The sequence below is a fragment of the Euprymna scolopes genome, chromosome 31 (genome assembly GCF_053919585.1).
Source record: "Euprymna scolopes isolate OS-2025 chromosome 31, ASM5391958v1, whole genome shotgun sequence".
NCBI classification, from domain to species: Eukaryota; Metazoa; Mollusca; class Cephalopoda; order Sepiida; family Sepiolidae; genus Euprymna; species Euprymna scolopes.
Window position 1 is genome coordinate 86,626,032 of NC_136512.1, and position 23,373 is coordinate 86,649,404.

The following is a 23,373-nucleotide window of genomic DNA, read 5'->3' on the forward strand; positions in this document are numbered from 1 at the left end:
ACCGAGGGAGAGGAGAGACTCCTCTGCCTCTTGCAGACCAAAGGTCCTTGCCCCTGAGGAACTATGTAATGTAGACCCTCTATCTGTGGCCACAGACATTTCCCATCGGCAGAGGAAAAACTTAAAACCTCTGCTCGATTACAAACAGATAGAGGGGAAAGATGTAAATATCCCCTCAAATTTCCCGGACGCCCCACTCCTAATAACTTTTGTCAGAACTCCAGAGGCCTGCAAGACCAACTTGTGGACAAGGCTGCAGGCCGCTGAAGGGGCGTTTCCGGGAATTGAACTGGTGAAAAAAAATGACCCTTCTCTTGATGAACTGTCAAAACAATGCAAGGGAAGGGTCCCCGTGTTGGTCCATCCGTCACTCTACAGGGCCATAAAATTAATTTATCCTTTGGACGTCGGCGGCATTACGAGAGAAGGTCAGGATATGAAAAACCTGACCACCTTGAGCATGGCACATAACGTCGGCGTCCTCTCCCCAGCTGACTTCGGAGCTGAGTGTGACACACCCTAAGGTAGGTACCATGGCTTTGAATTTGGCTAGTTTGAATGCGAGGGGCTTGAGATCACCGGGCCGGGCGGCTCGCCTCCGGCACGACCTCTTGTCCCTGGGAGTGGATGTGGCTGCGATTCAGGAGACGCATTTCGTTTCCTCTGTGGACTGTCAGGTGCTGGCCAGAGATTTTGAGGTTTTCTCAGCATATGGCAGCCCGCGGGGGAAGGGAGTTTCCGTGCTGGTTAAACGTACCCTGTCGGCGACGGTCGACGTTGTCCATAGAGATGCAGTGGGCAGGCTGGTTGTGGCCGATGTTGCCGTAAAAGATTCTGTGTTTCGGGTGATCGCGGTTCATGCGCCCAGCACCGCTCGTGAGAGGGTCTCATTCTTCAGTCAGCTTGACGCGTTTGTAGATTGTCGGAAGCGGGTAGTGCTAATAGGAGATTGGAACGCCATCTTAGACCCCGAGATAGATAAGGTAGGAGGCGATGTTAGAGGATCGGAGAGGTGCGAGTCCAGCCTGGCTGATCTGATGGCTAGATGCGGTCTGGTTGACAGGTTTCGGTTCGAGCATCCGGGGCGGGAGATGTGGACGTGGACCAATAGCGTTTCCTCCTATCCAAATACCTATTTGGACAGGATGTTAGTTAGGAGAGGCGAAGTAGACTTCTTATCTTGTCCCACGTTCACTTGGCTAGGCCAGACGGACCATAAATTAGTTATGGCCCGGCTGAAGCTAGGAAATAGGCCTAAGTTAGCGGGGTACTGGAAGTTAAACACCTCCCTTCTGGAGATACAAGACTTCCAAGATCAGTTAAGAGAATTGATTAAAAAGGCACTAGTGGGGGCGGTTACCGGGAGTAAGTGGTGGTTAGGTCTAAAAGCCAAGATCAGAAGCTTCTCTGTCAAGTATGCCCAGCGCCTCGCACTAGATAAGGCCAAGATGAAGAAGCAGCTAGAGCAGAAACTAGCCCAGGCTACGGGGGAGGGTGATAGGGTTAGTCAGGAACTAGCTAAGCAGGACCTTCTACGCGAGACTAGCGAGCGTTACGAAGGCCAAGTAGTTAGAGCTAGGCTTAGAAAGATAGGCAACGAAGCAGTCAATTCTGATGCAGACGTGCGCCGTGAGGTTTCTAGGCGTGGCTCGGACAAATACATTGCGAAAATCAAACATCCGAATGGACACACCCTGGAATCGACTCGGGAGATCTGCGAGGGTTTCGAGAACATTTCGAGGAGTGTTTTACGCAGCAGCCCGATCTTCCGGTCCTTGAGTTTAGCGACTATTTGGCCGACTCTCCCCGCCTCGAGGCGGCTAGAGCGGCTAGTTGCGAGGGCCGGGTGACGGAGCGGGAGGTCTTTACTGCGCTGAAGCAGGTCAGCTGTGACAAATCGCTAGGACTTGATGGCCTGCCATACGAACTGTACTTGAGGCTGTCGCCCATGTTTCTGCCTCTTCTGACGGATATGTTCAACCATTGGTTTGCTCAGGGATCCATCCCAGGGCAAGTGACCAAGGGAGTGATCACATTGCTGAAGAAAGGTGACGGGCATGGAGGGGAAGAATTAGACGACTACAGGCCCATAACTCTGCTAAACACAGAGTTGAAGATTTTGGCCAAGGTCCTGTCGAATCGGCTGCAGGTTGTTATCGACGAGTTGGTTGAACCGGAACAGAACTACGCTGTGAAGGGGAGATCGATTCAGAACAACTTGCACCTGATCCGCACGATCCTAGGGGGGGAATAGATGACGACACGGAAGCCGCACTGATAAACTTAGATCAGTCCAAAGCTTTCGATAGGGTCGACCATCGTTTCCTGGCATCTGTCTTAGAGGCCGCCGGTTTTAAACCGGACTTTTGCAAGTGGATCTCCATAATGTATCGACAGCCCATGGCTGTCGTGCAAGTCAACGGAAAGCGCTCGAAACCCTTTGTTATCTCTCGGTCGGTTCGTCAGGGTTGTCCGCTGTCACCCCTGCTTTATGTCCTGGCTTTGGAGCCTCTTCTCCGCAAGCTGAGACATGGGGAGGCAAATTCGGCCCTGTGTGGAATGGCTCTGCCTGGCGGCTCAGCTGCCAAGGTATCCGCGTTTGCCGATGATGTCACGGTCTTCGTGTCGGGCTTCAGAGACATTGAGGTCGTGTCGGAGGCACTCACACAGTATGAAAGAATCACGGGGGCCAAGATAAACCGCAACAAGTCGGTAGGACTGCGGTTGGGCGCATGGAGTGGCAACGCAAGCCTCCCGGCGCCCTTCAGCTGGACAGATGGCCCGGTCCGGATCCTCGGCGTGTGGTTCGGACCGGGTCTCCAGCTTGACAAAAATTGATTGGAGGTACAGTCAAAGGTGGAGGCTGCAGTCAATTCGTGGCTTCCTAGGAAACTTTCCTTAAAGGGTAGAGCTGAGGCGTGCGCCACTTACGTCTTTCCTCTCATCCTTTACTGACTGGCCGTACTTCCCCTGCCTGCACAACACCTAAAAGCTCTTGTCGAACTCTTGTCCTCGCTCCTTTGGGACAGAGGAAGACACTGGGTGAGCAGACAGGTCTGTATTCAACGTCCGTGTGAGGGAGGCTTGGGAATGCCGGACTTAAAGTGTCATCGAGATGCTGAGAGGCTGGCCTTCCTGAGCCACTATATGCAGGAGGACCAATCGTGGCACCCCGTGGTTACTGCCGCCTTCCCCGACCTCGTTCTCGACCCTTCCATCGAGAGCCGTCGCAGGCCGCGGGGAGAATCTGCCTACATGAAAGAGTGCCGAGCCGCGCTAAAACGACTACCAAGGTCCAGTGACCTTGTGACTGCTACCCGTAGGGAACTCCACAGGGATCTAGTGAAGGGGGCCGCTGACGACCCGCTATGCGCGCGTTTGGGGTGGCAGCAGAGTGAGATCCGCTCCGCGTGGAGCTGGACGCCAGGTTCGAGTCATCTGAACAATTCGGAGTTCTCTCTGACCTGGCGATTGGCCCGAAATGCACTTCCACTCAACAACATACAATGCAGTTCTGGGTTTTTGGAGTCGCCTGATTGTCCCCGTTGTGGGACAACGGCCGTGGAAACTACGGATCACGCTTTCTTCGATTGCCGCGAACTCCGCCAGTACTGGTCGTATGTCAGTGGGGTGACGGCTCGCATCGATCCTGAGCATCCTCGCCCAATTACTGTATCCAATGTTGTGGACAACGTGAGGCCGCCGTGGGACTGGGAAAGACAAATGGTTTACATTACGATCCTGGCCGTGGCGAGAATGGTGATTTGGACGTCGCGTCTGCAAGGTTGCCGGGGGGGTGTTGTCTTTTTCTGATCAAGATCTGATCGCTTTCTTTAAACACCAACTACGGGTGAAGATCAGATGTGATAGAAGAAGGCTGCATCGCGCGGCATTTGACAGAAGATGGATACATGTGGCAAGTCTGTGTGTACGAAGAGGAGCCAAATTTGAATACGTGTTCCCCGCCTAGGTGTGGAACGCGCAGTTCTGTAAAGTAAAATTAAACAAGTAGTCTCTCAGCTAGCTGAGTGTGTGTTCCATCCCTCCCCGATTAGGAAGCCTCCAAGATCCCCATCCCCTCTTACCTGCAATTTTTGTTCTCACCCCTTCCTCTAAATTTTACCCATCTTGGAGAAAAAGAAATACAAACTAACCTCCATCCCTTACCCACAAAAATTTTCTTTTCTCCATTCACCCCCATCTAGAGGGCATCCCCACCTAGAGACTGACCCGCAGAAGCAAGGTTCCTTTTACAAACCTAGTGGAACGGGCAGTCTATCAATTAGACGGGGTTGGGAGGGTCCTACTAATCACCTTTTGTTTTTTCTTCCCCCGCCCTCGACACAAATGAATTATTGTTACCATTTTATTGTTATCTTTTTTGTATTTACACGTCAATAAAAAATGTTTTAAAAATTGGGAGTTACTAGGACGTCCCCCAATATGAAAGGGTGAATGCGGTATTATGGTGAAAGAAGATACTAGCTGGGAGAAACTTTTGACTTTGTTTAGTTCTGGAGTGACAAGGATGACCAACGACCCCCAAAATCCCCCCTTTTGAGTTGGCCATGTGCCTAAGTTTTTTGTTCTTCGTTAATTTTGACTGTATTTTTTAACATGAATAAAAGATTTAATATCTCAAAGTGTAGTATCTGTTCTTCAGATGCTGCACTTCCATTTCTCTTTCGGTGTAGGAGAAATCCTTCACGACTGAGACAATTTTTATTTTTGTACCTTTTCTCCACGTTAAAAAACGACCCTGGTGTCTAACTCTGTCCCGTGGGGAGGCATAGTAAATAGGTACATTAAAAGGTGGTCATAATCTTGTACAGGATTGCCAGATAACCTTTTTAAAACCAACTTTCGCAAATTTTGCCTTTTTTCTTTTCTTTTTTTTTCTTTTTAAAAATCAGCTTGGTCTTTTTTAAAGAATAACTTACGGATAAACGAAGGAAGGAACACGTCCAAAATTATATTGATGATAATTTATGTCGGCAACTCGGTTTATACATCAACTGCTGTGGTGATGACTTTAACGTCTGATGTATTTTCTTTCTTCTTTTTTTTCTTTTTGAAATCTTTATAAGTCGATATTGTTTTCATTTTCGTTTTCGCTTCGTTTCGCTTTAATGTTGCTTGAAACCGAACTTGAAACTGTTTTGAAGGAATTACTCGTTCGAAAAATCGTTGAACCGCGACTTTCGATGTAAACATGATTTGAAAAAAAAAAAAAAAAAAAAAAATGGCGAAGCAAAAAAAGACGAAAGATCGAAATGTATAAAACAAATTTAAAACTGAAAAGAAACAGCTTGTGTGTGTATGTGTATGTGTGTGTATGTGTGTGTGTGTGTATGTGTGTGTGTGTGTATGTGTGTATGTGTGTGTGTGTGTATGTGTGTGTGTATGTGTGTGTATGTGTGTGTGTGTATGTGTGTGTGTATGTGTGTGTATGTATGTGTGTGTATGTGTGTGTGTGTGTATGTGTGTGTGTGTGTTTACGTATGTGCGTGCTCCTGCGTACATTTGATAAATCTTACACGTGTGTATGCGATTGTTGTGTGTTTGTGTTTGTGTCTGCGCGTGTGTGCATGGCGGGTGCATATGTGGATATCTGTGCGTGCGTATGTGCATGTACGTGTGCATGCATGTGTGTGTGTACGTGCGTGCATGTGTGTGTATATTTGAGTGAGTGTGCGTGTTTGTGTGTGTGTATGTACAAGTATGTGTGTGCTCCTGCGCGTATTATGTATATGTGGACGCGTGTATATGCGATTGTTGTGTGCTTGTGTTTGTGTCTGCGGGTGTGCGCTTGCGTACATATGTGGATAACTGTACGTGTATATGTGTATGTGTATGTATGTATGTATGCGTGCATATGTTTGTGTACGTGTGCATAAGTGTGTGTGTGCGTGCGAGGTTGGTAGTTGTTAATATTTACGCGCGTGCGAGTGTGTGCGTGTGCGTGCGCGTGTCTGTATGCCTTTGTGTGTTAGATTGAGGAGAGTTCTGCGGACCCCACTTAAATATGTGTGCGTACACGCCTGTGTGTGATCGTGTGTGCATTTTTGTACATGCGTGTGCGTTTGTGTGTTTGTATTGTGTATGTTTATGTCCACCCGTGTGTGTATGTGTGCGTAAGTAGGTAAGTTTGTGTGCGTGTTTATGTGCGTGATTGCATGTATGTGTGTGTATGCATGTGAGGGTGCGTGTGTCTATATGATTGCGGATGTATTCGGGTGAGTACGTGTCCATCGTTGAATGTGTGCGCGCACCCTCGTGGATGTGTGTGTGTGGGGGGGGGTGCCTCTGTGCGTGATTTTGTGCTTTATTCGCCAGAGTTCTTTGCTCCTCACAAAAACCTTCGGTGGACTGATTTTAATCGCAACGATTTCTTGCCATTTTGTTTTTATATCGGAGACGGAGCTCCGCTTGAAATATTTACTATTTGTTTGTATTCTTTAATAAAACCAACACAAACAAAAGAAAATCACGAAATAAATCAATAACAATAAATACCTAAAAGTGATTAGACTGAAGACGTACTTATAGCGAAACGCTTTTCGGTACGAATTGGGATCACAAGATAAAAGTTCTAGTGAAAAATGGAAAACTTACACCAATTCTATTGTTCTAAGGTCACTGGAAAAATAGTTGCGTCATTCTACCGCTCCTAAAGGTATCTCACTGCCGACATATTCCTCTACATGTACGGGAGCCAAAATAAACTCTAAAATGGAGTACTGTTGCCACATCTGGGTAGGACTTCCTCTGTGCACTCTATACTACCGTGACACAGTTGAAAACCGGCTTCGAAATCTAGTAGGTGATACTGTTTTCTGCTCCCTGCAGCCTCTTTCTTAAAAAGAGACGTTGTGAGCCAACTGCTCATCTGAACTTCAATTTATAGTTCCCCCGCCACACTTTCATAAAAAGCACTTGTCTAGCTACAACCACTATCAATAATTTACTCCACTCTCTATCTGTACCTAACTCTAAACTCAAATCGCATGAACAAAGCTTTTTTCCTACAACTGCCCGCATATTGAACTCTGTTCCGCTGGTCTGCTTTCCAGCTGATTACGTCTTCAAATCCTATGTAAACAAGTTATTGTTGAGCTGTCCCCTTAAGTAGCCAAATTCTACCAAATTTCAACCACTACTGGCCAATACGCTGTTATCTCCCTGACCATCCTCGAGCGGCCTTCGGACTTGGGTAAATTGTGACTCTCTTGTAAATAAAACCTGTTAAATTTATAAAAACGCAAAGGTTGTGCGTTCGCATCACGTCGGATTCACCATTTTATAGGTGCGAATCATGGTATACGAAACCTTTATAAAATTAAATATATATTTCCTGTTTTAGAAATAATCGCTTCAGACAAGGCATGAAGCCACTTGAGGTAAGGAAATGAAAAAAAAATCGAAATATTATTAACAAAGGAGACGCCTTTTAACGTTAGACTCAGAATAACCAACGTAAGGAGAAAAACAGTCAGTAGGAAGTTTCACAAGCCTGAAGTTCTGGGAAAGAGGCTACATTGAGGTATCAAAACAGCAAATTAGTGAAAACCACTAGATAAACCAAGCAAACGAGCTGGAACAAAGAAAGCAGGAAGTAGATCAAATTATTCTTCGAATATATGCCATAATAATAATATAAACACGAGGGCCGTCCAAAAGTAAGGTCTCTTTTTTTTTTTAAATCAAAAACTAAAATGTTGAAGAGCTACGAAGACGTGTGTGGGACGATTAAAACGAGTGACTATTTGTGTCCCAGAACCTATATTTCTACATAGTCACCATCATTCTCAGTTTACTTTTCCCAGCGATGAGGTAATGGCTGTGCATGTGCGTCCAGAGAGTTCTTTGTTATTCACATCTCTGTCGCCACATTGAAATCAACAAACCCATCTCCTAACTGTGCTAATATCAACTGTATTAGCTTCGTAAATATTCAACAGGCGCCGGTAAATGTTAATCGAATCAATTTTTTTTTTCTGAATGGAGGAATTCAATGACACATCTCTGCTTCTGACACACGTCTATGACAGGAGTTGGTTTCTTAGAGTCTTATAGCATCAATATCTGCAACAAAGAGATGAAACTTTCAAGTCATAAATGCATAAGTTCAGTCATCGTAACAATGCAATTTGTAATCCCGTCTGAATTATTCTGATGGAATAAAAAATAGGAGACATAACTTTAGGAATGTCGTTCGCAAAAAAGACTGAGACTAGCAACATTATGTTTGTGTGAGCGAAAGAAGGTGCAGAGATTTTTTTTCTGTCTTTTTTCTGATCTTTTTTCTTTTCCTTCCCCTTTTCTTTCTTTGTTCCTTTTCTTTCTTCTTCCCCATCGCGCTGTGTCTTCTCTTCGCATTATCCACCATTTTCTAGCCAAGCCTCTGACGTTAAATAGTTTTGTCCATTGACGAGACTTTCGTATCTCAAGCGAGACTTCCGTATCTCTCGCGAGACAACAAATGTTTTTTTTTTTTTTACTTTTTTCTTTCCTTTACCCTTCTTACTCTTTTCCTTGTTTTTCCTTCTTCTTTTCTTTTTTTTTTCCTTTTACGTTTTTTTCTTTTTTCATTTTCTATTTCCTTTTTATTTTTTCATTCTCTTTCACGGTTTTAATTAAACTCAATCCCGTTTATTATTTAATCAATCGTTTCTTGCAATAAAAAACAAAACAAAACAAAATCATTTCTCCTGTCTTTTCATCATACCAACTTATTGATCTCTTTCGATTATCAATCATAAATAACGATCGATGATAAACAATTCGCACAGGTTAATTATTTTCATTTTATTTATACTCACTAGGAGTTCTCACACAGGTCATCATCATAGATCACTCTCTGACAGCAATCGCTGGTGTTCCCTGGAGTCTGGGTGACAACAAATCTCCCCAGATTTTCAGTACTCTCCGACCCTTTCGTTAACCTTTGCAAATCGATGCCTCCGTCTAGTCTCGAAAGACTCATGGTCATCAGTGCGCACTTTTTTCCATACCAAATTCGATTTTGACATCCTGGTTAAAGATTTTGGCCGTGTTTATTAGTGTTTCTAGTTCTATCTTTGTTTTTGCAAACAGTTTCAGGTCATCCATGTACATTAGATGGTTCATTCTTTCGTCTATGTTAGTGAACTTGTATAGCATTTTCTTAGAATGTTGTTCAGGGACGCCATGGCTATAATAAACAGGTGATAGGGAATAACCTTGGAATATGCCTCTTTGTGTTTTGATTTTAGTTATGTATTGTCCATCAGCTGTCAGTTCAAGTCTCCATGTTTTCATTGCAGTTTCTATCAGATTGGTTATATTTACCTGGTATTTTGTACATTCTCAGCGATTCTATTATCTATGTTTGTGGGATTCTATCATATGCTTTCTTATATACTATCCATGCCATGGCTAGGTTCTTTTTTCTACTTCCTTTTTTCTACTTCCTTCAGAATCATTTGGTCTATGTATAATAAGGTGTGTGTTCCTCTTTTTTCTTTTTGGCATCCTTTCTGTTCCGCTGGAAGTAGTCCGCGGCTATGAAGGGACTGATAAATTTGTTCTGTAAGTTGTGCACTATTTTCCACATTGTAGGTAAACAGGTTATAGGTCTGTAATTGCTGGGGATAGTACCGTTTTTCTGTGTCTTTTTGCACGTGTGTGGTGCTACCTTTGGTCATCCATTCTGGTACACGTGCATCGTGGATGCATCTTTTCAGTTGCTGAACTAGCCTTTTATGTACTGTTTATTATTAGTTTGATGATGATGATGCTGATGCTGATGATGATGATCATCATCATCATCACTGTATTAATACCGTAGTACATTTAACGTACATACGTGTATCACAGTTTCAAGATTATACATTTTTGATCGGGAGATCCTATTTATTAAAAAAGCGGATAAAAGGTGATAACACACTACAAACATTAAATTAGAATATAGATACGCAAATTTAATGCTCGTAGTATGTTATCACGTTCTATTCACCTTTTTAATAAGTAGGATCTCCCGATCACCAAAGACGCAATGTACAATAAATAAATAAATAAATAAAAACGAAATAAAAAAAATCATGTCGCTTTTGGGCCGTATATGAAACTAAAATATATCTTCTTGGTGTTTTGGTTAGGATTCAGGAGTAGTATATGTTCTGTATAAAGATGGTATAATGATATCGTGGGGTTTCCGTTCGCGTCAGATGTCCACACAATGGATATATGTCATAGACTCCTATAATGATATTGGAGATAAACTATAATTATGATATATATTCTGACACTACATTAACCAGATTACTAAGATAAATACTTTTACAGTTTTAACAAAAGGACTACAATAATATCATATGAAAGATGTCGTTGTGGAATTTCTGCAGGTCCTGTTGTTATTATTATTATTATTATTATTATTATTATTATTATTATTATTATTATTATTATTGTTGTTGTCTTATTATTATTATTATTATTATTATTATCATTATTATTATTATTATTATTATTATTATTATTATTATTATTATTATCATTATTATTATTATTATTATTATTATTATTATTATTATTATTATTATTATTATTATTATTATTATTATTATTATTATTATTATTATTATTATTATTATTATTGTTATTATTATTATTATTATTATTATTGTTATTATTATTATTATTATTATTATTATTATTATTATTATTATTATTATTATTATTATTATTATTGTTATTGTTATTATTATTATTATTATTATTATTATTATTATTATTATTATTATTATTATTATTATTATTATTATTATTATTATTATCATTATTATTATTATTATTATTATTATTATTATTATTATTATTATTATTATTATTATTATTATTATTATTATTATTATTATTATTATTATTATTATTATTATTATTATTATTATTGTTATTATTATTATTATTATTATTATTATTATTATTATTATTATTATTATTATTATTATTATTATTATTATTATTATTATTATTGTTATTATTATTATTATTATTATTATTATTATTATTATTATTATTATTATTATTGTTATTATTATTATTATTATTATTATTATTATTATTATTATTATTATTATTATTATTATTATTATTATTATTATTATTATTATTATTATTATTATTATTATTATTGTTATTATTATTATTATTATTATTATTATTATTATTGTTATTATTATTATTATTATTATTATTATTATTATTATTATTATTATTATTATTATTATTATTATTATTATTATTATTATTGTTATTATTATTATTGTTATTATTATTATTATTATTATTATTATTATTATTTTTATTATTATTATTATTATTATTATTATTGTTATTATTATTATTATTATTATTATTATTATTATTATTATTATTATTATTATTATTATTATTATTATTATTATTATTATTATTATTATTATTATTATTATTATTATTATTATTATTATTATTGTTATTATTATTATTATTATTATTATTATTATTATTATTATTATTATTATTATTATTATTATTATTATTATTATTATTATTATTATTATTATTATTATTATTATTATTATTGTTATTATTATTATTATTATTATTATTATTATTATTATTATTATTATTATTATTATTATTATTATTATTATTGTTATTATTATTATTGTTATTATTATTATTATTATTATTATTATTATTATTATTATTATTATTATTATTGTTATTATTATTATTATTATTATTATTATTATTATTATTATTATTATTATTATTGTTTTATTATTGTTATTATTATTATTGTTATTATTATTATTATTATTATTATTATTATTATTATTATTATTATTATTATTGTTTTATTATTGTTATTATTATTATTATTATTATTATTATTATTATTATTATTATTATTATTATTATTATTATTATTATTATTATTATTGTTTTATTATTGTTATTATTATTATTATTATTATTATTATTATTATTATTATTATTATTATTATTATTATTATTATTGTTTTATTATTGTTATTATTATTATTATTATTATTATTATTATTATTGTTATTATTATTATTATTATTATTATTATTATTATTATTATTATTATTATTATTATTATTATTATTGTTTTATTATTATTATTATTATTATTATTATTATTATTATTATTATTATTATTATTGTTTTATTATTGTTATTATTATTATTGTTATTATTATTATTATTATTGTTATTATTATCGTTTATTATTATTATTATTATTATTATTATTATTATTGTTATCATTGTTATTATTATTGTTATTATTATTGTTTTATTATTATTATTATTGTTATTATTATTGTTTATTATTATTATTATTGTTGTTGTTGTTATTATTATTATTGTTATTATTGTTATTATTCTTGTTGTTGTTGTTGTTGTGATATTTTTAATTTGAATTTTTCACTTTCATTCATCTTAAACAAGGCGAAAGTGGCTGCTATAGATCTAGGGGCCATATCTACAGGAGCATCCTAAGTGGAGAGTTGTGCGAGATATTTGTTGACATTACATTTAACTATCTGTATGTTGGTACAATCAGGGAAACCGGGAACTGAGGGTTTAATTGCAAAGACTAGTGGTTCGAGGAAAGAAGTTATTAGAGTAAAAGGTTTTTCGATATCTGGAGATTTCTATCGTGAGAATTTTTGCTGATTGTCTCGTGTCGGTCGGAGTTATTTGCATCGTGGGGTACCAGTGCGGTAATTTCGTCGACATACATTCCATTAAAATACCTGTCAAACAAACACAAGAATGCAACATTGCGGCGAGAGGTGCTGGTGCTCGTTGGATAGTCTGGAAACTATTAGATTAGAGAGTCGCTTCTGGACACTATAAGGGGAAGACTAGTGGTTGGTGCACCAGCCCAGATGTGACAACACTGGAAAAAGCATGGCCGGTTAATGGTTTTATAGAGACAGAATACTACAACTATGAACATTTTCATAGCTCTGAAAAGAGAGCCTACTTTTCTTTGCAGCAGCCTTCATTATGTTTTCTATGTGTTTGTGGGAAGGATGAGGAATTTAGATGATGTATTTTAGGAAGGTGTTATTCATTAAGAACACAATGCTTATATAGCATCTACTTTATTTAAAAAAAAAAAAAAACTAGCAGGACCCGCGCACTAACGTTGCTCGGTGAAAGTATGGCACAAAGGCAGAGCAGATATGGTCAAGGTTTCCCCCTCATACCGAAACCAAAGTAAACTACGGTTATTAGTATGGGCCATCGCCAGCCCTGTTAAATAACAGAACACTGGCGACCGAGGTCAAAATTAAATAATCTGGCTTTCACTGTTGGACATTGTCCAGCAGTAATAGTTAGTAGAAGCCACTGGCTGTGATTGTAAGCACTGGTGGTTACTGGTGAAGAGTACTGGTTTGAGTTAATTACTTATAAAAAAGTTTTCCATCTGTTCAGTCTTCAGTTAGTAACGGAAAAATGTTTATAGAGTTGAGAAACTTCTTTTTTTGTTGTTATCAAGAGTATTTAGTGATTGTGTATTTTACCATAAAATATTGTTGTGTCAGTTTGATCTTCGCTTAGTGATGGAGAAATGTTTACAGAGTTGGGTAATTTTAATTTCTTCCCCAATCAAGAGTAAGTGAACTTTTGTTGGGTAGAGGGCTGGATTTTACTCATATTAAAAATGAGATTGTGTCAAACTGTGCGCGGGGAGGATTTCAAAGCTACACATTTTCCGTATTTTAGATTTTAGGCAGTGTATAATACTTATAAAGAATTATATGATAAGTGAACGCTGACGAAAAAAAAAAGAGAAAGAAAAATGAATATATATATATATATATATATATATATATATATATATATATATATATATATATACATATATATTAAGACATGTCTGATTGAATACGATGGAGTTGTTATTTTTTTCCGATCTTAATGGATAATCTTTCAATTTGCCGGGTGGTCTTTTTAATTTCAGTAGGTAACTTATACAGAATGGCGCCCAAAGGTTGTTTTCGACCATATTCTTCTCGAGCGCTTTCTATCGATGCATCTGATTATCTTCAGGAGCGATTGATGTTGTTATTGTTTTCTTTTTCTATGAGGCTTGATGTAATTATAGATTTTTTTTTTTAATTTTTAATTTTTTATTTTAATTGGTTATAAAGATGGACGCAGGAGGATTGGGCCGAATTATTATTATTCTTTTTTAATTTCAATTTTCTCACTGCATATCTTATCAATTTAGTTTCTAGTTAGTTATTAAATACTGTTAGTTAATTATTAAATACTGTTAGTTAATTATTAAATACTGTTAGTATATTTGTCCCGGTATTAAATGAGATCCGGTTCAAAAAGGGCTATCATTTTTTTTTATAAGTATGGCTTCTAGTAAATTTTGTCCTCGTGTGCAGTTGTTAAGGTATCGAATTTTAGTATTGTTAGGTAAGATATTTCTAATGTCGGACGACTGTAGGTTTTTATCGTGGGATGTTAGGTGTTGTTTTATGGCACTATTGTCAGCTAAATGATAGGTTAGTCGTCGGGAGAGTGTTGTTGTTGTTGTATCGCCTATGTATGCGTTGTATGAGTTTTTAGAGTGGGTTCGGAGATATTCTTCGAAGGGGAAAATACCTACCGAAATTAAAAAGACCGCCCAGCAAATTGAAAAATTATCCATTATAATCGGAAAAAAGAATAACTCCATCGTGTTCAATCAAACGTGTCTGGATAATAACTTGCTGCCAAAATATACAAATATATATATATATATATATATATATATATATATATATATATATATATATATATATATATATAAGTGAAATTGAATTGTCTCTCTCTTTGTGTCCGTGTGTGTACATTTCCCTACCAAACTTCTCTGTCAATTTTCAGTCTACAGACTCGACATTTGACATAAGGGGTATTGGGATTTGGGGAAAATCTTTTTAATCTGTTTTCAGCCAGAAATTTGGCTACCAAGGATTCAGAGCTCAACGATTTGACTTTTGAAAGCTCTACTAAACTCCTCCACCAATCTTGGATCTAAAGACTTGAAATTTTAGATGCAGGTTACTTGGACATGGATCAAACTTTTTAATACAATTTGAACCCCAAAACAATAAATGTTAAAAGGTCGAAATTTGGGTCAAAGTTTAAAAAATTGACGTCTGCGTTCTATAGCAAACTACTAAGCCAATTTTTGATCTAAACATTTGAAATTTTACATAAAGTGGATTCAGACATAGGGCACGCTTTTCAATCGATTTTAGCCGAAAATTAAGCTACCAAGAGGTCAAAGTTAAAATATTTGACTTTTGCGGTCTCTAGCAAACTGCTAATTATGTCAGAGTTGAAAGAGTTTACTTTTGCAGACTCTACACAACTCCTCCACAACGTTTGGGTCTAAACAATTTAAATTTTAGATGTAGGTTACTTGAACATGAGTCAAACTTTTTGATATATATATATATATATATATATATATACACACACACACACATAACGTTATGAACAGTATCTAGGGCCCTAACAAAGCCGGGCTAAACTGCTAGTATATATATATATATATATATATACATATATATATATATATATATATATATATATATATATATATACATATAACTATTTCATTTATTCACATAAATTTACTATACGAAAGTATAGATTTATGCGTAAACTTTAAGTATTTACTTCAAAAGTGCTCAATACGTAGGTAGAGCTAGTTAGTAATTTATAAAATATATATGGCGATCAAGCTACACTGAATATTCTGCGTTTCATCCAACTATAGGATTCGTCAGGCTTATGCGCGTAAGCCTGACGAATCCTATAGTTGGATGAAACGCAGAATATTCAGTGTAGCTTAATCGCCATGTATATTTTATAAATTACTATATATACATACATATATATATATATATATATATATATATATATATATATATATATATATATATATATATATAATTCATGATTTAGAAATATGTTTTTGCTAATATAATCTATTAATCTTCCAAAATATCGCTTTTTACAACAGTTTATATTCGTGTACATTTTGGATTCCTTTGTAAAAGAGTTCGTCTACTGACCGGGAAGATGGTTTTATTTCCTGGAGAACCGGAAATTAGCTTTCTCCGTCTTTTCGGATTTTATCATCGGAATAGTAACATTTTACATTTGAACGCCCCCTTCGAACATTAAGAACTAATGCAGACGCATATAGACACATCATATATATATATATATATATATATATATATATATATATATATATATATATATATATATATATATATATATATATATGTCCGTTGCAATATTTTGGGCGTTTTTATTTCAAATGTTTATATCCGATGATTTACTGGATATTCATTTTGATGATTATCTGGATAATTTTACAAATGCAATATAATTCGTCAGATTTATTAAATACTATCCTACCCGTATGTCGACGTTGACCGGGAAATTAGATTAAGTGACAAAGTTGTTGGTTGGTTGGATCTTGATAATTCTACAAGTGTAGATTCATTTTAGGAAGTATAATTCGTCAGATTTATTAAATACTATCCTACCCGTATCCCAACGTTGACTAGGAAATTAGATTAAGTGATAAAGTTGTTGGTTGGTTGGTTGGTTGTTTTTGTTTTACGGAATATCAGCACTTTTTAGGTTATTTAATGCCAAATCCAGTGATTTGAAAGAATTTTTTTTAAGTAGAATATATTTTTTTCAAGTCGGTTGTGGACCTGGGAGTAATGGCTATTAAAGTGTTGCTCCACACTCCCCAAAGCCCGTAAGCTGGGGCCTCACTATGGGATATAGTTTAAGATCATATCCAGGACAAGACAAAGTTGTAATACAACTACTAGTACTACTAATGATGTAAATGATAATAGTAATACCGAGAAAAATATAATACAAATAATGATACTACTACTGATAACAATACTCATAATGATATTAATAATTTATAAGATATAAAAAAAAATTGATACGATTTTCGAAATGAACCGAATGCTTCATTAAATCTTATATTTTAAATAACACATAAACTTTTGACTTATTTTTCTGAATTTTTGAGATGACGATTAATTATTCGTATTATTTAAATTCATCGGACTACTGTTCTCATTTTGTGTGTGATTTTCACAACATTTCGGTCGATGTAACCTGCAACCTTCTTCAGGTGTATCTTCTCCTTGCAAGGGCCTATAGTTGATAAAGTACTTGGTAAAATTCAGTCGTAAGTGACAATTTCTAGAGGCTGAAGGTTCAATCCTAAATGTGAGCGACAATCAGAATGCAATTGCGAGGATTACTATCCAGTCATGGCTGACAGGACGAGAGCATGCTACCCCGCCTTGGATTAAAAAATGGTTTCTGTTCGAAATTTCGTGCAGATTCGTGAGTTCGACAGAAATATTCCCAAGTTTGAAAAGATATACTTGGATAAGGTCGGAGGTTACATCAACCAAAACGGTGTTAAAATAACACTCAAGATGAGAAGTAAAGTTTGAAGAAATAATATAAACATTTGAACTTTAGAATAACTTATTAAAAATCCTGTATAATCATTTTCATAAGGAAAAATAAACATTTGAAAACATAGGACAAAACCTTATGAATCTGGAATTTATTATTTCCAAACGAAAATAAGCATTTGTAAACGCATAATAAACCCGTAGCAAAAACATTTGCAAAACTATAACAAGAAAGTAAAGTAAAGTAAACTGATTAACTATAGTCGATGGTGACCTGAAGGCTCCCTTTTCAGGAGCGTTATACTACGCTTTCTCAAACTCACTCCACTTACTCTTGATCTACACCTGAGTGTTTAGCAAATAAGCATACGGTACAATTTTTAAGTCTTTCATATCACTAGACCAAGGATCGAACCCTAATTTTCCCATTAGCGACCACACTTACTCTTATCCAATTTAAGTGAAAAGCGTGATGTTGAGATTCCTTTATTTTTTCCTTTAGTCCTCACATTCCATCAGTGATGAGCGAACACGGAGAAGAATTGTGGTACCTTTGTTTATTATTATGTACCTAAAAAAGGCACCAAAACAATGTATGTTGTACAATCGTCTTAATGTTGATATGAATACTTGAAACGAAGGATTCATCCTGATGTGCATACGTATCACTAAATGTTTATTGTTGGTGATTCTTCACTGTTTGAACCGTATAATTATGTTGTTGTGGTCTATTTATGATATATTCATATCTAATTGTTCATATGTGTGTGTGTGTGTGTGTATGTGTGTGTGTATGTGTGTGTGTGTGTGTTAAATGATAAAGGCTGTCCCCTTTTCATGTAAGTATAAAAATGGAGAATTTAGTTTAAAATGGAAATGAGATGGCAATAGAGAAATTCGAACCTCGTAATCTAGGTGTAGAAATAGATTGCGTGTGAGAATTTAAAAATGTAAAACAAACATTTGTTTAGAATATAGATAAAATATTTCAAGGAAAGAATGTGAGCTGTCAAGTTTATTATGAAATTTTAAATTGAAAGAATGCAGCTTATAAGATAATGTTTTAACATATTGAATATAGGTTAAAATTCCTTTTGTAGAAATAGGAAAAGTTTTGGACACGTATGTCCAGGACACGTGAAAGAATGCACATGTTTTAACATGTGTATGGCGTCACGGAAAATAGAAAGTTCGAGGGATAGAGAAAAACTTTAGTTAGAAGAGTCAGTGAAAAAACTCAGAGGGAGTCAGGTCTAGGAAGCGAGACGTCACTTCAAGGAAAAATGTGAGACTTTGAATTCTTGGTGATGGAACGGCCGGTCGTGACGAAATAAACCATCAAGTGTTTTTGTAAAGCTCGTCTTGTGTCTTATGTTTCTTATACAAAGGTAAAGTCCAATTGTATTATATATTTGTGTTATATGTCTTTACATACACGTCTCAGCATCATAATGTCCGAACTGTCTGAACACTATATCCCTTCACTCTAAGAGCTTTCTCCTTCTTCCATTTAACACAAGAAAGGAATGAACTTTTAATATATAAGAATTTCTCTACAACAACATCCCTCTCTTACACAACATCTCTCTCTAAGTCTCTTCCAACAAGCCTCACTAAGTCTCTTACAACAACATCTATCTCTCTCTGAGTAATTCAACATCTCTCTAAGATAAGCAACTCTCTCTAAGACTCATCTTTTAATAAAACTCTTTTAATAAGACCCCCTATGTAACATGTGTGTGTGTGATACATGCACTTTAGACATACCTTAACTTCATGCGTCGTTGATCTTATCCACCAGGAATTCATCTTGTTCTTGGAGGGGAGGCTGGAACCTGGTTGGACGAATATTCAATCACTTCCATGAACGTTGGTTTTATATAGTTTTTATTCCCTTTCCAGTTGTCGATCGCAGAAGAATGGAAAGTGAATATATTTGCTTGCGTGGTTACTTCTAGGTCTCTATTTTTACACACGTCAGCTCCCTCTCCAGTGAAAGGGGGGGACGACCTGTTAAACCGTCCGCTCTGCTCAACGTCCAAATTCCAACTCTCAATGATCTCCAGCTAACCTGATCACGTGACTCACACACAGATCCGATCAGCTGACCATATCTTCCGATAAACGTGTCTATGATGTGATTTTTCTTAATGTAGATTTCATATTTATTATATTATATTGGACCCAATATATAATAATGATTTAAAAATTAAAAAAAAAAAAATTACTCGTGCGCCACCAACGAGAATCGAAACCTAAATGTTTAGTTCACGATTTACTTTTTCCTTTGACGTTAATGCCTAAAGGTTAAAAATTAAAACATGAACCAATAGCTATTACTTTACGCATGCATATTCGTAGTGCCATCCTTTGACCTTCACCTGACAAATTCCATTTTTTTAATATTTTTACATTTTTCACCAATTATCCCCGGCTAAAACCAAAATATAAAGTTTCGCCTAGGTTCGAATACCCTATATATTAAGTTTCATGCCTGTAGGCCAAAAACTGACAGAGGAGTTTTGTAGGGAAAAGTTTTTAAATTAATAAAAGATTTTAAAATAAGTATATATGCATGAATATATATAGAAAGAGGTTTATGTTTACTATAAACTTTTTACGCAAATATTATGCAAGTATAAATCATGTAGAATATCTGCATGAATATAATTACACGTAATAGTTAACTAAAGATGATCATTTCATAAAAAATCGAAGCAACTAATAGGGAATTAATTAAAATGAATGTTTAAAAGAATATGCAAATTAATTAGATATTTTGCAGATGAATGCAATTCACCGATCCATTTATAACAAAATTGCATTTTCTTGTTAAATAAATAGAAAAAAAAGGTGTTTTAATATGAATATCAACACACACACACACACACACACACACACACAATTATAGGTGTATAGATACATATAAAAGTTAAGCATGACTTATCTACAAAAATGATATTACAAACTTAAGCGTGACAGGTCAACGAAAATCTTATTTCAAATTTGACCATGGCAGACCTACTAAAATATAATCTTAAACTTAACCACCAGAGATCAACGAGAGTACTACTTCAAACTTAATTGTGACAGACCAACGCAAATGTGACTCCAAACTTCTAACTTGATACTAATTATGTTGTATTTACTAATTCGTAAATAGAAAGGAATACGCAAGTAAAGTAAATCATAGAAACTAATAAAAAGGAAGCATTCGGGTCGCCCTTAACTACAGTCGACTATTTTAACTTACTTTTATAGAAAAAAAAATAGTTTAATTCGAAGCAAGTAATTTTTACCTAAAATGAATTCTTTTTAAAATTCTGGTACAAAAACGAATAACGAGGCTACAGAGCCAGTAGCTTTTCTCCTTTCTTTACCAAACGATAACCAACATACCTGAAGATGGTCGAAGGCCAAACCGACCGAAACGTTGTACAAATAATACTCAAGATTAGACCAATAGTCCAATCAATACAAACAATACAAACAATCAGCCCTTATCTAAAAAAAAAAAAAAATCAGAAATTTTAACGAGAATTTTGTCATTTTAATTATGACGTTACCTTTTCGCGAATATATTGACCGTTCAAGCCTCTTGACCTTCAGTCCAATACTCTATCCCGTGCGAAATTCACCCACCAGATAAATAATCGGATAAAGAAAAGCCCACGTGCTTTTTTTTTATTAGCCGGACTGGATCGATCAGACATTCTTAACTGCTGGCATCGAATCAGGTAATATCGATGAACCAATTTAGTGTGTTCCGATGGAGGGTGAGGATCGGAATGAAAACACGCTTGCATTTAAGAACGTACCCCCCCACACCCTCCTTCCATCGGTTCCGCCCTTGACATGCGCTTCTTCCACCATGCAACCCTCGCATTTGTGTACATGTCGAGGAGTGATTGCTCCCTTGTATGAACCGATTTATCTACATGGATGTTATTTATTGGACCCAACGTAGGGAGGCGAGGAACGGGGGAGGAGTTACAAAGGATTAAGACTTAGATGTACGCATCGTATGCATCTATGTCGAAACGTCTGCGAATATCATTTATTTTCACTCTTATTAACTCCAAACAAGGTACCTTGCCATTTAGAGGTAGGAGGCTACTGTTTGGGACCATGTCTATAGGGACACTACTTAGAGAGTTGAGCAACAAGATGTTTGTTCACATTGCATTTAAATTTCTGCATGTCAGTGCAGTCAGGGAAACAGAAGACCGGAAGGGAAACCTAACAGCTCGTAGGAAGAAACTATTAGAATAGAAGTCTATGGAACATCTAGAAAACTGCGTAGTGAAATGCTACGAGTTCGCTAGAGCATATTACATAAAATACTTCTAAAACAGGTACAAGAATGCAACATTGCAGTGATGGGACAGGTGTTGATGCTTGGTTAATAGTGTGGGACCTATTATGTTGAAGAGTGGTTTGGACCCTGTCTAAGAGGAAGAGATGCATCAGCCCAGATGCGGCAACAATATTACATGCATGGGCGAATGGTGGCTTTGTAATGATGCAAGATGCTCTCAGGGGTGAGTAGTTTTATAGTAAAGTAGAGAGAACCCTTTACTTTGCAGCGGTCTTGGCAATATCTTCAATGCATTTGCTCCAATTCATGTTGCTTTTAAATATCAAGCCGCGAAGTATGATCGAAGAGCTCTCGGGTAACGTATTATTTATTATTAGTCATATCAATCTTTGGTTGAGAAAACGTCTTGTACTTATTAAGAAATTTTTCAAATTTCTAATAACTTATTCTTGTAGCCACGCAGGCCAGTAATAATAAAGACAAACTAAGTGGTATAACTAGCGAAAAATATATTTGAAAAAAAAAATGTTAATGAAGTACACATCATGGTTCTGGGGCCATAGCTGCCATGAATCGCAGTATTTACTTTCTTCCCATGATAGGAAAATGTAAGACAAGGCCAGAAAATGAGGAGAGTCAAGCCAGCGCCACTTAAAGCACTGGCCTTTTAAATTCTACCTGGGCAACCCCGACGGAATTCCCCGGTTGGGGCGCCCCAGGCTGTAAGCAATAAACTTACTCGATCCAGAGATGGGAGGCAAGACCTGAGAGGGTGGACCTCCTATGACTGATCAGTGGGAATGCCTTAGCTACTACAACTGACGCACATGTAGGCTGCATCAGCAGGTGGGGGTACTGGTTCCAGCTTGCGCAATCGTCCACAACAATCCATTTATTTTCTTAACGACGTCTGTTTCGTCAGCTACTACCTCGCAAGACACACAATCTTCAGCCTTTTCTCTTCAGCTAACTCATTAATTCTCTTTCGATGTCCCTTGAACACGTCTTTGTAGCGTAGTCGTAGTGTTCAAGTTTTCCTACAGCCTTCTTTTCAAAATAAAAGAAATAAAACACCTCTTGATCAATGTATAGTACCTGTTTTAGCCAAAGGAAAATCGTTCTAGGTGAGACAATCTTTAGTTTTGCTATCTTAGTAATGCAATAAAAGCAGCGTAATTTCAAATTTGTTTGTAATTTTCGTCACTTTTCAAGCTTAAATCTTGAATAGTATTTTATCAAGCTTATATTGCAAATAACATTGTGTTTTATGCCAAGCTTAAATTGGTCTGTCAAGTTCAAGGAGTTTGGTATCGCATATCCGTTGCTACATACGTAGATGAGACGGATCCCTGTGCTATTATTACTCTTCGAAGTCAAAGTAAGAGAAGGAGTTCGTTTCTCGAAATTTTTGTTAATTTTTCATTCTTTTTTTTTCCCGCCTTTGGTGCGCCTTCCTTTCCCCGCCTTTTCCGCCATTTTATTCTTATCACTTGCTAAGTGGTCGAAGCCGTAACATGC

General features: G+C 35.8%; 2 protein-coding genes across 2 annotated transcripts in view; both read left to right on the plus strand.

The window, feature by feature from the left end:
* LOC145255837 (uncharacterized) overlaps positions 1-23,373 on the plus strand; it is a 459,069-nt gene that overhangs the window by 89,219 nt on the left and 346,477 nt on the right. The window lies entirely within an intron of this gene.
* On the plus strand, positions 5,336-6,906 carry LOC145255567 (uncharacterized). The gene is made up of 2 exons (XM_080114022.1): positions 5,336-5,476; positions 5,690-6,906. Exons 1-2 carry the CDS (start codon positions 5,336-5,338, stop codon positions 5,996-5,998), a joined length of 450 nt encoding a protein of 149 aa, XP_079970148.1. The 3' UTR covers positions 5,999-6,906.

Excerpts from the sequence above, each read along its gene's own strand:
- LOC145255567 (XM_080114022.1), top strand. The coding sequence starts at position 5,336 with ATGTGTGTGTGTGTGTATGTGTGTGTGTGTGTATGTGTGTATGTGTGT. Across the intron at positions 5,477-5,689 it reads TGTGTGTATGTGTGTGTGTG|GTGTGCGTGTTTGTGTGTGT; the intron begins TGTATGTGTGTG and ends ATATTTGAGTGA.